Consider the following 17258-nt stretch of genomic DNA (forward strand, 5'->3'; position numbering starts at 1 on the left):
TCGTCAGCCTTATAGTTGTATAAAAAGTACATTCCTCCAACGAGTTGCCTTTTAATCGAGCGCGCCCGGCCGCGCCGTTAGAGCCGACGCGGCCGCCGCGACGCCCCGCGGGTCCGAGGGGTCGCGCGAAGAGGGGGTCGAAGGACGGCAGGTCGAGGCCTCGCACCCGCCGTGTCGACCCCTGGGATAACAACGACCGACGTCGCCGAATCCCATGGCCACGAACACTCGCTGACCCCTCTGCGAGATCGGAGGACCCAGGACCGAGGACGGTAGCAACGCTGGTCGGCACCCCGGGATAACAACGACCCGGCGAACTCCGGTATCGCGGTATCCCGAGTTGCCCGAGAGCCGAGGGAGATCGCATCTCCGAGAATGCGTGTCTCGCCAACCCAAGAGTCAACGCCAGAGGACGTCGGGCATCGAAGGCCAGCAACGGCGACTCCGTGATGGTTGGGTCGACCGAGGAGAGATAGAGAGAATCCAAGATGGTCGGCCGGATCCAGCGCACCCAGGACGAAGACGACGAGGTGGCCGCGGTGCCGCGGGCACGACCTCCCCGGAGATACGAGCGACTCGGCGAATGCCATCGTCGCGGTATCGCAGGGTACGGACGGGTCCTCGCCGACGCTCGACGTGGTGGATGCCTTCCGTTACCCAGCAGCAGCGGAGGAAGGCGCCGCCCGCGACGTCGACGGTGCCCGGATTCGGATCGCGGCGACACCGAAAGCGTAGCAGTGGTCCCTCTCCTGGGGAGAGAGACCGGTCGACGACGCTGGAGTCTCGAAGGTTCGGCTTCGAGTCGCTTCCCCAACAGACGCGAGGCAAAACCCTCAAGTACCCAGCGTCGACTGCCGCGCGGGGCATCGAGTCGGCTTTGATATACCCGCGGGCACTGTTGGTGCTGCCACCTGTGCACCGGCAAGCGAAGCACGTGCCAGGAGGTAGAACTCCGGCCGACCGGAGACCCGAGGGACTACTCCGAAGATCGGAATATGACGTGCTCCTCGTTTATTCGGATTTTCTACGTTGCTTTATCGTGGATTGCATTTTTCAAGCGTCACCACACACCCCTCCACCGAGACATACGCCCACACACCCGCATACAAGAAGGCACGCGCCGCGGAGTCGAAGCCGCAGCGGGCTGACCCGCGGCGGGAGAGACTCGACCAATCGAACGCGCTACGCGAGGAGAGACAGACGCACGGCGGCAGGGAAGGGGGAGAGAGACGAAAAACGCGCGACAAGGCGCGGGCTGCTGGGCAGCCCGACTGCGCGGCACCGTTCGGACGCTCGACGCCGACCGACGCCGGTCTCCATCCACCGTGAGAATAGCCTATTCCGCATTCTGGCTTTTTATAATCGCATATTCTTCTACTATATTTGTGATCTTCGTACGAGCGTTTAATCCACTTTCTACATGCCGAGAGGTGTCGGGCGAGGCGCGCGTGCGCGCGCGCCTGCCTCTACACGCGCGCGCGCGCGCACCCGTGGCGCCATCTTGCCGCGGATCACCGAGCGGGAACGCGGCGAACCGGCCGAGGCGGCCCAAGGTCGATCGAACCCCCGGGCCTCGGCAGGTTCGACCGGCACCTAGGGACTCTCGAGCACGCCCGACTCGTTCCAACGACCTTGGCCCGCGTCCACGGAGCACTCGGAGACGGGAGACGCGGCGCGCGCGCCGATCGACACGCCGCCCTAAGTAAACTATTTACACATTTGCAAGAACGAGAGAAACTACACGTTACGCAATCGTAGATGGCTTCAAAGTAAATACGATTAAGGGTAGTTAAGGAGGACCGCGAGCGACGATCCCGCGACGATCCCGCGTCGATCGAGGAATCGCGGCGTCCCGGAGGCAAGGTCCCCGCGCGCTCACGTGACTTTGCTCACGTGAGACGAGCTCGTCCGATCGGAACGCGGCGCTTCGCGCGCGCGCGCAGGTTGTCTCCGTCGGGGAGTCCCAGAAAAAGAATCGGAGGGATCGTCGCTTGCGAAACGAGGACGAGGCTTATTTGTTATACCGGATACACCGAGTCGATGACGGTAGGCGTCGACATTTTTAGCTACGAACTTATTCTCGACGATCCACTTTCGTATCGTACGCGCCGCGCCGGCGGCCATGTTCTTTTTTTTTCTTTCTTTTTCCATTGAATCCCGCGAGTGAACACTAGCTGCCGTTCCCTCTATCGGGGGATATGCGAACCGGGAGACGCGGAGCGACTCTGCGCAGGTCTCTTCCTCAGAGGCCGGTCCAGTGTCACGTGACGCGCGCGCTCGCGGCGCGTGTAGACGTATTTAAGCGGGTTCGCAAAGCGAATTTCAGTGTCGCATTTACGGTCATGATAAGGGCGCGATCCTTTTCTTCCTTATCGCGAGTGTAGAGCGAGGCCTTCTCGCGTGCGACGCTGCAGGACAGCAGGTGAGCCGCACCTCAAAGTAGCTAGTATAGTCCTGTCGTCTCTCCTAGGACCACGCTTTCCACGATCGTAACTCTCTTCGATATTTCAGCTTACCTGCCATCCTGTTGAGCCACCTCACCGTTTTGACGTAGAGAAGCTCTGGGCCAAAACGAAGCCTCTGGCCGCCCCGATAAACCGATCGTTTCCCCGACCGTGCCTGCTTCTACAAAAATCCGAGTCGTTTCGCCCAACTTCGAGCTTGCGATCCTGTTCTCGAGTTCCTACAGCTTTTTTGCATACAAATGGATTTGCAAAACCAAAATGTCATACTGTTGCAAAGTCTTGTCATTAGTCAACATTTTGAAGTTATATACGAAACTGTCAGTTTCACATGCGAGCATAGACTACGTCTTCAGCGTACTCCTAAATCCAGAATTTATCGGATCTGGATCCAGTAAATTGCATGTCTCCGTTGCATTAATAATTACGCAGATTCCATCATGAGCGTCTTGATCGGTACTTGAATTTGGATGTATTGGGTTTGGACCCGATAAATCACGGTTCGAGGCATACGATGGAGAAATAGTCATTGATCGTATACAGGGACTCGATTCTCGAGTTCATGTGGATTTTTTTTCCCATATGAATAGATTTGCATGAAAAATGTTGCATTGTTGCGAAGTCGCGTGATTGGTCAACATTTGAAAGTCTTATATGAAATTGTTAATTTCGCATGCGAAAAGTTGATCGAATGAACTCGAGAATCGGGTCCCAGAACGTGTCTGGAGTGTTTCGGTCAGTCAAGTTAAAATGGTCCCCCAACGCAAATACCAAGCTTTATCCACTATTATCTATCCTAAACGTACGTCTTTTGTTCAAGTTGCAACGACACTACTTCGAACTAACGAGATAAGAAATCCCAGTGATTTTTCCGCGAAACGACGCCGGCACGGGAGTCGGGGAATCCCGATCGGACATGTCGGGTGCGTCAGCGACTCCGTTGTTTCAGCCGGAAGTACCCACGCCACTTTTGACGCGCGTTAAACGAGACGAAACGTGTAATATAATGATATAATGCGGTCCTGCCGATCGAGATGAACCGACCTATCTATAATGACATTACGTTATAAGTAAATATTAAAAAGTCGCGGAGCTCTAGTCAGCGAGGTAATCTATGTTACGGATACATGGTCGTTATTTTTCTATGTCTAAATCCGTAAGCGAGGAAAACGACGATAATTGTCGCGCGATAAGAGTCGGTGGGGGTGGAGCTTTGCGAGGGGAATCCTTGATAGAGAGAGACGAGAACGTGGCGAGTCCTGGGGTTCCCCTTCCTCGAGGAAGGGGAACCAGACTCCGGTGTACGAGACCAGGCGAAGCGAGTCTTGACACACGGTTACGGCAAACAAATGTTCATTACTTTAAGCCCTAGACGCTCAAAGGGAAGGAATGAGAGGGTCACTGTAAATTACTCGTACAAATTACTTCTTATCGGTGTCGAGTCCGCTTGTCAAAGTGTTATAGAGAGGCCCGTCGATATTTAATAATCCACACGTACCGTTTTCTACATAGATTTCGCAATTACGATTCCTTCCTGCGCATCGCGATAATTCGGGAGAGGTCTTTTCTGGACGCAGAGGTTTAACACTGGAATAAGGACCCCGAGGTCCTGGGAAGGATCCGCTTTCCCGTGTCCGGAAAACACGGCGTCGGTTTTACACAGCTCGCCGGAAGACGCGAAATTTACGCTGCGCCGAGAACGACGATTCGAAATTCACTTTTGACGAGTCGAGTCCGCCATCTTGGTAGCTCTTCACTTCTTCTTGGAGGAGGTTTTATGCTTCAACCTGGAGAAATAACGGACTACTTTACTAAACTCGCACCGTTATGGGTCCCTTACGAACACTTAACCTGACTTAACCTAACCTACCACGGTTGAATCGACTAAATTTGATTCCGTTCGAGCAAACATCGGTTGATTCGATGACCGTAGTTCGAATCGACTTGGTTGGGTTCGGTTGGTTCGGCTGGATTTAAGGCTTGTGTCGAATTATCGCCCTCGGCGCACAGTTTCGGCGAAACGATCGGATCAGCCCGAGACAGCGCCGGGCCTGAGGGGACAAGGCATTGTTGCTAAAACTGCCATTTGTACTAACGTTTCTTAAGAGCTCTCGTTTCCTTTCGTTCCACGACCGCGAGTCCTGAAGCTGGGCTCGTTCCTGCTTCAGGCTTTGACGGAGATTGGTGATGCCTGGTCTAGACGCGCCGTTGAAGTCCAAGTGCACCGTAAAAGACGCGATGTTAAGTTCAGGGGTCCCCTGGGAAAAGCAAAGGTTCGGTTAGATCACGGTTAAATCGAGAAAAACTAGAAAATTCGTTCAACTGCGCTCGGCCCGAAGATTCGCGTCACGTGACCGGACCTTCGGTCACGTGGGTCGGCGTTGGCCAATCGGAAGGCTCGGCGCCGCACCACGTGACACCAACAGGGATTCCTGATTCCACTTACACGCAAATTCGAATTAACCCAGGTTTAATCGATTCGACCGTGACGATCACGATGCAAAAGAGACAAGTCCTTCCACGGAGGTCTTATTTTCGTCCTGCGTCTTGAACGCCGCCATATTGCGACATGATAACGATCAGATTCAAACATCACGACGAATGAATTCGAAAAATTCTAAAATACTCCAGAACTATATAAAAAAAAAAGAAAATTAGAGTCGAAAATATTAATACGCTTGCGTTCTTCTTATTTAACCTCTTGAATTTACCTTGGGCTCGGTATATTTTTTCATTATTTTTATTAACTGATCAGGAAACGTGTCTCCTTTGCATCTAGACCCGAATCTGTCTCTTTCTCTTGGCGCACCGCCTGCGATCATAGGAGGATCTTAGACGAGAAATCGAGAAGCCAGTGAGAGTCCGCGATGCCGGCGACCTCCTCCGAATTAGAACATATTAAATTCCTTCGACTATCGGCTAACGCTTCGGTAACGAGTTAAATTGTCGACGCTGTAATATGTGCAAATAATTCGAGACTAACGCTAAGCGAACCACGGAGCCGCGCGCGCTCGCGCGCCCTTCCCCCTCTGTCTCTTGTCTTTCGGAGCACGTGGTCCTGGAAAGCCATTTCCTCGTGCAAGCGTAGGCCTCGACGACCGCCGCCATTTTTTTCACGCCGAGTGGTAACCGCGCTCCCTTCCTTACCCCTCGAACCTTGGTCTCGACTAACCTTGCACGAGGAGTCGCGCGTGCGCGCGCACCATGCAACCTACGCGAGTATGTGCGCAATGCCGATTATATCACAGTGACTCGAGGTAGTCGTTTAACGGGGTGACGAGTGACGGTGAACCCGATATCGAGCCGACGATCTATGACTAACAAGATGGCGGGAGAGGAGCAATAATGAACTTTCTAATTTTTTTTTCTTTTTTTTTTCTATTTTTCCTGGAACCTTCGCGACACCCCGTGGAACTTAGCCGAACTTCGCCGGCTGTCACTTCCCCGACAGCCGACGGAACTCGACCCCGGGGATAATTTTTCGCGAGTTTTCGACGTTCCACGGTCCGATATTTCCTTTCTCGTTATAAGCCGCAGCCGACGACACTCCGCGCGCATTGACGAAGATACAGTGTGATACTTCGAAAAGGCTTTATATGTACGCTGTTGAATATTCCTAATAAAATTCTACGAAGTAACGAGCTCGGAGATGTCAATTCGCGGAGGGATCATCGGATGGAGGTTATGGCCGCTTCGAAAAGGGCGAAATTTCGGGGAGGGAATTTAAACGACTTTCCATGCCGAGGAAGAAAGACGCGACCATTTCCATATCTCGTCACGGGGGGTCTTAGAGTCTAGTTTTAAATTCCGAAGAAATTCATCTCCATCTTTGTCAATGCGCTTTCGGGATTGCCCACCGAGGACCACTTCTATCGATTGTCTTCGCTGATTGTCGCGCCTCGTGGGCGGATATTCACATCCAAGGATAAAATATGAATTTTTGGCGAATTCGAAATTAACCTCCCGGGAAATTCGGGTCGATCTCGAAGAGATGTTTCCTGTCTTTCGGAAATTTCCGTCGTTGAATCTTTTCGCGGTGAATCGGGCGATATCGAGAATTATCGATCTCGCGACACGACGTCGGCTCGAATCATTGTGATAAGTCGAGGTAACTGTAGCTGGCTTTTCTGACACGGTCAAGCTGCGACGCGCGATGCTAAGGGGAGAAATAAAAAAAAAAGTCGGCCAGTAATAAACGAGCAACTGCCATGGCTCAAGCTAGGTAGACGAGCTAAAAAGAATCCAATTTTACCAAGTTAGCCGTTCGAGACTTAAGTACACCATTTGTCCATTATATACGAACGTTCCATTGAGCTGCGCAGTGAGAGGCGAGTTCGCGTTGCTCGTGCCTGCTACTGCGCATGCAAACACAGGATCGTCCCACCCAGAGGAGCGGCCCATCGAACGACTTTCATATTACTTTTAACGTACGGATATGAGTTATTTGCACAATATTATAAATATAATTACGACGTTCATTATCGATTATTAAACTAACGAGCAAATATTAATAAAAAAAAAAACTATAAAACTGTTGTTAAATAATTAATACGGAGGGTAAGCGTGAGGCAGCAAATGACTTACGAGAGGGAGAGGTCGATAGGTTATTGGGGCGATAGAAAAATGAAAGAGGAGACCCGAGGTCGCGAAACAGGAGCATGATGGGGAACCGATTGATTTCTTATTAATAAGTTAACAATCTTTACATTAATTATTGTAACGATAAAGTAAATTATTAATACCATAATAGTTACAATTAACAAGTTGTTACCGCTTTGTTATACACAATATGATTAATATACTAAGATTATGAAGTAAGCAATCGCGTCGTTGGTTACCTTTACTCGAAGTAGATTAAAGATATCAGTTTTTTCACTCCTATCTTCTTGTGAACGTGTACTCATTCTTTAGCTAGATGTTCGGCTGATTTTTTTTTTCGCTAATATGGGATCAATCGGAATTAACGCACAAAATCGAATGATCGATAAACTTTCATATGGTGAGCTTATCGATATATCTCGTGGGAATTTGTACCGGTCACGTGATCGTGGATTTCGTATGTGGTGCCATCTTGTCGAATTGTTGTGAAACTGGTCATGACATTTTTATTTCTCTCAGATGGCGTCACTTACCAAATTTAGGTTAGGTTAGGTTAGTCCTCCAGGACGTGGCCTACAGACCCACTATGTTATTTTCTTCTCTAAGCATTCACTCCCCCAGATTAAACGTGAAACTGGGACTACCAGAGATGAGTGGAGAGATTGCTTACGGGTAGAGTTTGGTAGAGTCGCGCGAACGCATCCTGTGCTGCCCTCTGGTTTCGTACGTTAGCTTTCACCGTTTTTTGCCCCCCCATTTGCGGATAAAATAAATAAGGTAAATGAAGGGTAAAGTCAAAAGAGGGCGCCACGAGTGTTCATTTCTTACCATCAAAAGCGAGCAGTGCCGGTAAGCGTAGGTAAGCCACCACCGTCAACAGCCGCATGGTATTACCATCACGAGTACGTGAGTCGCCAACGGCGACTGGTAGATGGCACCACCATCCCGAGTGAGCGAACCCCTACCAGAAATTCGTTGCACCGCCCTTTGGGGGCAAAAATCACGGATGAAACCAGAGGGCAGCACAGGTTGCGATCGCGCGACTCTGCCCGTAAGCAATCTCCCAACTCATCTCTGGGACTACTGGGAGAACGATTTGACAGATGAGTTAAGAGAGATACGTCATCCCTATGTGTAGGTTGTCAAACTCGCAACGAGTTTCGAGCCGAAGGTGGAATGACTTTTAAGGCCAAAGTGGGGCGTGCTGTCGCCTGAGAAGGACGAGGAACTGTCACTGTCAATTACGGAAGATGGTAAATATCAGCTGCTCGAATTAACACTACTTTACGTAATGTTGTTATTTGTTACAGGCCATACACCTGTACACTTATTTAACAGTTTATTGAATCATAACGTTTTATGCAGTAAGAATGCATTTTTCCATTCCTGACACTCAAGAGATCATCGACAGTGCAGGGAATACGTACTTGGTAATCATAATTTTTATGCTTAGTGATTACAAAATCAAATTGGTGATGTAAATATTATTGAATTTATATGTTGCATATTTTAGGGTTACAATATCCATATAAATGGATTGTTCCACTGTACCGTTAGGTACAGACAGTTGCACAATTTGCACGAACAGATAGTAAAGGATTTCGATGTACAACTTCCTCCGTTTCCTCCTAAGAAATTATTTCCCTTGACGGTCAATCAACAGGAGGAACGTCGGCTTCTATTGGAGGAGTATATTCAAGCTGTCGGACAGAACTCCAGTATTAATTGCTCAGAATTGTTAACTGGATTTTTACTAAATGCACAAGAAGAGACGCTGGGCGTTTCCCTGGAAAATGAAAAGCTCAATATATATTTTATGAATGACTGTAAAATTACGTTACTCGTCTCTACAAGAGAACACTCAGGCCAAATTTTAAAGGTGCACTTTATAACAATCTGGAAATGTTGTCATTGAAGACTTATTAACGTATAAAGTAATTTTCTTTTTTTCTTCAGAAAATCTGCAGACACATTAAGCTCCCAGAATTGTATGACTCTTATTTTTCATTGTTTATTACTGTATTGGAAGAAGATGGAACTTTGAAATGTGAGCCAGCCGGAAGTAATTAAAGTTTTCGGTAGTATTATTTTTAGTCAGGGATTACAAAGTGAATTGTTTTTCAGATTTAAGGAAACTCCAGAACTTCGAGTCCCCAATGATAACCCAGAAGAATATGCGTATCATTGGTCACAGAGTGACATTTGGAAAGAATTATTGGGACACTGAATATGATTATGAATTAATGCATGACCCTGTTGGTCTTGATTTGCTTTACATTCAAGCATCTGCAGAAGTAGACAAAGGTAATATCTTCGTCCCTGATAACCTACAAGAACGTCTCAAGCAACTTGGAGAACGTGGTGAGCAGAAAGAAGTAAGCTTTCAGATAATTATGATAGTAAAAACATTTATTTATAATTTAACTCACAATCTAACCACTTATTATTTTAATTATAGTATCTGAAAATAGTTCGATCGATAAAGTATTATGGATACCTTCAATTTGCACCATGCTCTTGCGACTATCCTGAGCCTGGTACGAAAGCTGTAGTGGCTATTGGAGGAAACGAACTAAGCTTACGTATCTATCTTCAAGATGAAGAACGAGAAGCTCTTTTTAAGGTCACTCGAATGAGATGCTGGAGAGTGACGACACTGCACAATCCTGTAATCACCCCATTCTATTTATTTAAACACCAACTGCATCTCAATTATTTAATTTTATCAAGTTCTTTTCTTATAAAAGATTTTTTCAGGAAGCTAATAAAGACGGTGACAGTAGTGAGCGTAATCACGAATTGTCCTTCCAGTATTTGGTAGCAAGGAATCAATTGCAATGGATAACGATCTCTTCGGGTCAAGCTATTTTGATGTCGGTCAGTTTGCAGGCGATGATCGACGAGTTATTATTAAAGAGTGCTGGACGGGGCAAGAGCGTGGTAAAGTTGATTATTTTTTAATGTATCCTGTAGCATCTAGATCTTTTATATTATTTAATTTATGCTATTTTACAGCCAAGGCCATCACGAAAATCATGGACGTATATTACTCGAGATGGGCACTTACGAGTACTTTTAAATTCCTCGTCACCTGATGACGGAATTAAAGTTTGTTGTTTATCCACACTATTTAATCGATTTAAAGATGTAGTAGAAAAATAGCTACATATCTTAATTGTTTTTCTTTTATTCAACTTGATTTCATTTTAGGAGGACGATACTGACTCCACGGTAAGAGGAGAAACTTTGGTAAAAAAGCTTGTTGAAAAACCACCAGCTGTAAAAGCACGAAAGCCCAGTGATATCATGGAGAATTATGCATTCGACACAATAGGAGACGATGATCTTTAAATTTCCTAAGGGGAAGAACTTAATATTACGAGAATAGATTATAGTTTTCTACGTACACTGAGATTTTGACTTGACACAATTGAAGCATTTTTACTAGCTGACGTTTTTATCTTCGACTATTTTTGTAAAATATAAAGCACGAGAGATACACACGAGTGATGCATGTGTGGAGGTTACCGAATGTTGCATATCGCCAGAATGTATCACTATTAATTACTGGTATAGGCTTCACTCCGATTCCACCACATGCATTTAAAGCCTTGTTCATTTTACATATCAATAGAATACTATGGGTATACGATCACCCATCATATAATTTCTGAGGTGGCAAACTATAATTAACGGCTACTTAAATTAAAGGGGAAATTTTCGACATGCAAATATTTGTAAAGGAAATTGACATCGATCTGCACATGCAGTGTCGTTTTTGAGATTTAAACTTTATATTCAAACGATAATACAATTTAATTTTTTTTTGGCTTGGTACATAAAATTCACTGCACTATTTTATATTGAGATTTCGATTATCCGTCCAAAGACTTAAATTACAAACTTATGCACGAAATGAAGCAGATTATTCTACACTCCGTTCCGACAAGGAAACCAAAAATAGATATAATTTGATACAAATTGTTTAAAGCCCTACGCTGTTCGTACTAGCATTGTACTTATTTACAGGTAAATAATACCTAATGATAAGCTAATGCAGCAATTAACAAAGTAATGGAAAATAACTTTTATACTGTAGATATACAAGAGGGGGAAGAAATGCCCGAGGAGGTACATTGTACAGCCAGGTTTTATTAGTGAAAAAATAAAAATTGTATTCCTACCGTCACTCTGAAATACATATCCCGGCGTTTTATAAAAAGGTTACTTCCTGATAACCGCGATAAGGTTAGTCAGGCGATAATTACTAGATTAACGCGGGGTCCACGACGGTCGCTCGCCGAATCACTCACTCATACTAGCATTGCTCACTGACACTGGTTTATATTTCTCAAGACACGAGTTGGATTCGGATCTAGAGGTATATCGACTGTATCTTTTAACATGACACACGAGAGAACGCATTCCCTTGCTACGCGTCACCGTCTATAAAGTGTTTTGACTCTGTCAACTTGTGCTCTTAAAAATGTATAAGACCAATAAATTTGTATATTCGTACTTAACGAGTAGACTATTAATAATTAATATTAACTTCTTCTATGAGCGCGACGAGGCGCGTAAAAAGAAAGTCACAAACAGCGGAGAATAAATGAAGTCCAAAGGCAATCCACTCTAGGGCAATGTGTTCTTTTTTTCTTTTTCCGTAGGTCCTCGCTATATTATTGTTTAGTTTTTCGCTCTTTTTTTTTTTTAACTACATTGATCTCAAATTGCTAGCCCAAAGTCGATAATAAATAATTCTCGATTCAGATCTGACGCGTGTACCATCGGTGGCGCATCGGCGTTCTATATCAAAAATATGTATGTTATACTTTGTACGACTATGTGTTCTAAAATGAACGAGTGTAAATTAATTGTCAGTTCGGGCTGTATAATATGCTTTCTAAGGTGTAAATGTTCCTACATTCATTACACGTGAAAAAAGGGGAAAAATAGCCAAACGTCAACAAAGAATAAACTCGATGTCTGGTGCATACGTAGCACCTGCTATCGATCTAAACGACACTAACTCTTATTATTAATCGCTAATTATTCGTTACTTCACCGAGATAAATAATCTTTACAATTGTCGCGTCTTAGATTATTTTTTAGGAATATTCGAGGAAGGATTTCTAAGTGCAACTACATCGTTCTTTACACGAGTAGAACGTAACGGACTTATTCGAGTAGATTCTTCTTAATCAAATATTGCTGAGGTAATTTTTTTCTAATTGTTTATCGAAGCAGGAATTACCTTGCTTTGTTCTCAAATAAAGAACCGAATTGTTTTTACACTCGATAAGTCATTTTTCCCATTGTTAGACATACCATGTTTCGTAAAGCTAAACTAGTCCTGGATGAAATTTCGAGTTCTAACACGGAAGACAAATCTCATCAAAGAAACCTCGCCGTGTTACTATTTAATTAACTAAATCGTATTTTAATACTTGTGCAGACTTTACGTAATCCTTTTCCTGTAAGATCATTTTCATATAATCATTTTCCTGTAAGACGCGAAAATCACTCCTAAATTCTAATTGTCATTAGCAGGCAAAATGTACAAATATGTATATATGGCAGTACATTAGGAAGCAAAATCATTTCTCTAACGGTGTTCTCTTCGCAATATTAACTACACAAACTTTACACACTCCGGCAGCTCTTCTGTCAATATGACACGATTTACAATGTGTGCATTCGATATGAGCGAATCTTTCAAAAAGGCCTCAAATATCTGTGTACTCGATAGGATGTATCAAATAAAATTATCCATTCATTACTTTACGACGATAAATAGTTTCTTCGACATGGAAACAAGCCTCTTAAAATCTTGATCGAATTTTAAGTGCAATTCTACACCCAATACATTCCAGACTATTTTAGAATGTACATTCATTCCAGAAAAGGTTTCCTGAAATGTAAAGTGAAAAATAACATTTTATTTGATACATCCCAGTACTCACGTCAAGAAACAAAAAAAAGGGGAGACATGGCGCCATAAGTGACTAGCTCGTTGCATAAACTTACACAACGCATTAATTTCGTTAAGTGCTCTTATATGCTGAGGATTTTCAAAAAAGATTAAAATCCTGGCTCTCTACTTACACCTCGATTCACTTTTAATCTCCTTCGCTATATTCTCTAAACGTCTCCTACACTCAGGTATATTATTTATATCATCTATAAGAATAGCATTTAACAATCACTACGTAATAAAAAAATTAAGTATAGTCGTAGCTCGTTTCCTAAGTCGTGTAAAATAATTTACATTGGTGACGTCAGGCTATTGGCTAGTGATTACTAAAATCCCCAGGTTTGCAGAAAGAATTTCCATCGATTCATCATAAGTGAGAAGTTTGTTCTCGATACTACGTTGTAATAAGCTTGTTTTTGATGCTATTAATTTTTCCCTCTCATTTCCAAGGTATGACTCGATAGAAAGGATGAGATGCTTTCTGAACAAACCGGGGACGAGGTCGTAGAATAAATCTATTCATTTATACATCTGTACACCCTTCGTCTATCACACACATATCTCACTTGAAAAAAGTACTAAACTGTTAGAAATTCTGCTGACGTTTGCGTTTAGTATCCATGGCATCTAGAATTGGTTGTCGCTTGGTTTGATACCTCCTTCTAAGCTCATCGATCTCTCTTTCCATTTCCGCGTCCAAACTGGCCATTCGTTGCTGTAGTTCTTCGTAAGAGAGGAACTTCAGCTGCAGGATATGGTTTTTTATCTACATTAAACGATCCAGGTAATACTTACACATCTACATTAAATGGTTCATTTCGTTTTTTGTCAAACATAAATTATATCACGCAACATAAAATTATACTTACAAAATCAAAATCTCGCTCAGAGAAGACATTTTGAAATTTAGATATGTTATTATGAGGCTGTTCTTGCACCGGATGAGAAATCTGACTAATTTGTAGCTGTAAATGACTTTGAAACCTTTGTGACTCTGTGGGACTTTGCATTTCCATTTTGTTATCGGAGTCAGGATTGTGCACACCCGATATCTGACCGTTTCCCTGTAGGAATATTATAATTAAAACAAACATTGAATGAGAGCACTATTAAATTACTTGTTTTTTTAACTCACCTTTCCAATTTCTGTGGCTTCTTTTTTATCAAAGTGGTCAAGAAATAATGGTCGATACTTCTTCCCAGATTCAACAGACCCAGTATTATGCCCTGTAAATAAACGGACCCCCATTTAATAACGTAGCAAGTAATAGATATTTTGGTTATTAAGCATGTAAGGATCCTATGGTACTTTTCATAGTTGCTTCGGTGTCGGTATCACTATTTATAACCATGGTTCCGAGGTCTAGCATTGCCGAAACCAAAGTTCCTGTGTCAGGAAGATCATGACTCGGAACTAGTGTTCCAGTGTCCTCCGGAAGAGGTTTCATGGTTCCACTGCAATCATCTTCATCCTAAAATGCCAAATGTATTCAATATTTACAAAATGTTACCCTATTTACCTATTTATCTGCAATGACAAAAATAGAACAATACCGAGTCATCTGCATGATTTTGCCCTTTAATGGCCACATTGTTAATTACATGAGCTCTATGGGCACTTTGCTTCTCTCGGATCTCATGTGCCTCGGCAATCATTTGACTAAGTATACTGGGCTGTTTAGCATTGCCTGAGAAGTAAAAATTCAGTTGCACTCCTCGTTAAGATAAAAGAGATATAAAAGGCTTAAGGTAAGGCTAAGCAATATTAGGAAATATAAGAACCACCTATGAATTCATGATTGAGTAGTTCCGTCGCAGTTGCTCTTTCTTCTGGATTTTTTACAAGGCATCCACTGACGAAATCAATGAATTCTGAACTCCACTGATCTGGTTCCCTGAAGCTTGGAGGTGGCTTTGTCGGGATCATAAAAATGGCTCTCATAGGATGGATATCACCATATGGAGGTTTGCCTTCCGCCATCTCCAATGCAGTAATACCTAAAGACCATATGTCCGCTACGCAGTCATATCCTATTTCTTGAATCACTTCTGGGGCCATCCAGAAAGGTGTTCCAATGACTGTGTTACGCTTTGCCATGGTGTCCTGCAAATAATATTCAATTATAAGTAAATCCAAAACATTTTCAAGTTTTACTTAATTAATATTGTTAGAATCATGAAACATACCGTTAATTGGCCTGCTACGCCAAAATCAGCCAGCTTTGCATGCCCCTCGTTATTAAGCAAGATATTGCCAGCTTTAATATCTCTGTGAATTTTTCGCCTGAGGTGAAGGTATTCAAGGCCCTTTAAAGTGTCACTGAGAATCGTGGCAATCTCATCTTCCTGCAGGGTCTTCTTTCGTAACCTCATGATATCGCTGACAGATCCAGCACCACAATACTCCATTACAATCTGCACGACAGAAAAAAAATATTCATAGAATTCACCCGAACTCTTGAAATTTCTTCACTGTCTCTTTAAATCGAGAACATTTTAAATGAAAACGATAAGCAACATTTTGAGAAATATGAAGTAATTAAATTACAAGATTAATACCCATAGATCCGTATTTTTGAAGTAACTTCCATAATATTTCACGACGTAAGGTGAGTCACATTGCTGCATGATTGAAATCTCCTTGATAATCTCTTGCAAGTCGGTATCAACAGGAACTTGCTTGATAGCAAGAACCTGCCCACTTTCTTTGTGCAGTGCTTTGTATACCGATCCATATGACCTATAATTCAAAGCAGTGACGATTAGATATAAATTAAATAATCGGTTATGATTATTCTTATTTAGATAATTATACTTACCCTTCTCCTAACTTACAAATAATGTCAAATACTTCCTCCGGTTGCCTCGTTAGACTCTCCTCTGATAACTTTTTCAGTTCGCTGAAATACAAGGAATTAATTTATGTAACCCATGGGAGTAATAAATTCATGCAAATTTGTGTCGTTTTGTTTATTCAAGAATAGTTTAGCATATTCGATCGTTCTTTCAAGAAAACAAGATTCGAGCTTCGATCGCCATGCCGGGACCAGCATCGACTTTTAAGGAAATCACCGAATGCTCAAATCTGGAGGCACAAGAATTACTTTTATTGCTCGCTACCAGTGCAGGACCACAAAGAGGCAAAAAGCCGACGAACCTGTACAGTTAAATGGAAATGTTCCTAAAAATAATGCACATGCAAAGCGTTCCCGTAACTCTACCTCGAAGGGGCCAAACAAGAAATAAATAGGCGGACATTCCGCGACATTAATTCGGGAACGTAAACAGAATGAAATACCTCTTAGAAGACATTTTCGTCATTCGTCGGCGAGTTTAGTCGGTTAAACAAGAGCGCATTCAATGCCTGAGAAGGTAGCCTAAAGCGACCGACACACACCTCCTCCGAGACATGAAAATTAAAGGCCTGCGACGAACAATTAACATTACATTTTTGGCGATAAATTAATGTAACCACAACTGAAATATCGAAACCATCGACCGTGGGCCATTGTAGATGGCGGAGCACGTCGCGAAAGAAAAATGGCGGCTCTGGGTGTCGAGGTTAGTCAGTACTCGCAACGCGCGATCATAAAGCCGCTCCCAAAAGCAAGTGGTGTCCAATTAAGGACAATCGTCGTCGCATTTCGTATCGGAAAAACGTCATCGGAATAAGGAACGGCAAGAATGAGGAACGAGAGAAACCGAACCGCAACTAAACTCCCCGCGTTCCCTGCCATTCTCCCTAAAACCAAGTTTATGCTCCGTCCTAACCCTAATTTACTCCGATAATTCACAACAAAGAATTCCCAGGGGACATTCATATTTTTCCTCTCATAGTCCTAGGTTAAAAGTAGGCGGGAATTAATCGCGGGGAAGAACCATGTATAAACGGCCTAAGAAAAATTCGTGAAAATCAGAAAAGGTGAAAAACAAAATCTACGGTTAGAAAGCGCGATCCGGGCTCAAGCCTCGGTTCGGTTTCTATCTGGCGTCTCGAGGCGCTGCGTCGCCGCCAGATTTCGCCTCATGCGCGCGCAGCCTAACCCCCCTCCCCAGTCCGTCCGCTGCCAAGAAAGAGCAACAGGCCAACACGCCTCGCCTTGGCTCGGTGCTTCGCTGCGACGTGCAGCGGACGTGCACCGTCGTGTCGGTACCAGGTCTCCGGCGGTGGGTGCCCGTGCAGAGTGTCGGATCGGCTCGGTAGTGCCAGAGGCCCGTCCGGA

General features: G+C 44.0%; 2 protein-coding genes across 5 annotated transcripts; one reads left to right on the forward strand and one right to left on the reverse strand.

Annotated features, from left to right (window-relative positions):
* The first annotated feature begins 2269 nt into the window (after positions 1-2269).
* Positions 2270-11260, forward strand: LOC105695697 (sorting nexin-17). The gene is made up of 10 exons (XM_012417498.2): positions 2270-2422; positions 8200-8314; positions 8372-8491; positions 8575-8940; positions 9018-9108; positions 9186-9436; positions 9520-9729; positions 9819-10001; positions 10077-10169; positions 10272-11260. The coding sequence occupies exons 3-10, from the start codon at positions 8432-8434 to the stop codon at positions 10410-10412; spliced, it is 1395 nt and encodes a 464-aa protein (XP_012272921.1). The 5' UTR covers positions 2270-2422; positions 8200-8314; positions 8372-8431; the 3' UTR covers positions 10413-11260.
* LOC105695696 (serine/threonine-protein kinase 3) lies at positions 11194-17056 on the reverse strand. 4 transcript variants are annotated; one of them, XM_012417494.2, is made up of 10 exons: positions 16334-17056; positions 15855-15935; positions 15595-15775; positions 15223-15450; positions 14818-15139; positions 14590-14723; positions 14345-14507; positions 14171-14262; positions 13905-14099; positions 11194-13801 (listed from the first exon to the last, which is right to left on the reverse strand). In XM_012417494.2, exons 1-10 carry the CDS (start codon positions 16354-16356, stop codon positions 13622-13624), a joined length of 1599 nt encoding a protein of 532 aa, XP_012272917.1. In that variant the 5' UTR covers positions 16357-17056; the 3' UTR covers positions 11194-13621. The 4 variants fall into 4 exon arrangements, with proteins under 4 accessions (XP_012272917.1, XP_012272919.1, XP_012272918.1 ...); XM_012417496.2 differs by having other exon boundaries at positions 11194-13780; positions 16334-17055; XM_012417495.2 differs by having other exon boundaries at positions 14821-15139; positions 16334-17051.
* Positions 17057-17258: the final 202 nt, after the last annotated feature.

Source organism: Orussus abietinus, unplaced genomic scaffold (assembly GCF_000612105.2).
Source record: "Orussus abietinus isolate OABI.00-Male unplaced genomic scaffold, Oabi_2.0 scaffold4, whole genome shotgun sequence".
Taxonomy (NCBI): Eukaryota; Metazoa; Arthropoda; class Insecta; order Hymenoptera; family Orussidae; genus Orussus; species Orussus abietinus.

What these genes read in the sequence shown, in the direction of transcription:
- LOC105695696 (XM_012417494.2), bottom strand. Translation starts at nt 16,356, where the DNA reads ATGACGAAAATGTCTTCTAAGAG. An exon ending in ACGAAAATGTCTTCTAAGAG is followed by an intron (nt 15,936 to 16,333) that starts GTATTTCATTCT and finishes CTTGTATTTCAG; the next exon opens with CGAACTGAAAAAGTTATCAG. An exon ending in AAAATCATGCAGATGACTCG is followed by an intron (nt 14,508 to 14,589) that starts GTATTGTTCTAT and finishes TTGGCATTTTAG; the next exon opens with GATGAAGATGATTGCAGTGG.
- LOC105695697 (XM_012417498.2), top strand. Translation starts at nt 8,432, where the DNA reads ATGCATTTTTCCATTCCTGACACTCAAGAGATCATCGACAGTGCAGGG. An exon ending in AACGTGGTGAGCAGAAAGAA is followed by an intron (nt 9,437 to 9,519) that starts GTAAGCTTTCAG and finishes TTTTAATTATAG; the next exon opens with TATCTGAAAATAGTTCGATC. An exon ending in TGACGACACTGCACAATCCT is followed by an intron (nt 9,730 to 9,818) that starts GTAATCACCCCA and finishes AGATTTTTTCAG; the next exon opens with GAAGCTAATAAAGACGGTGA.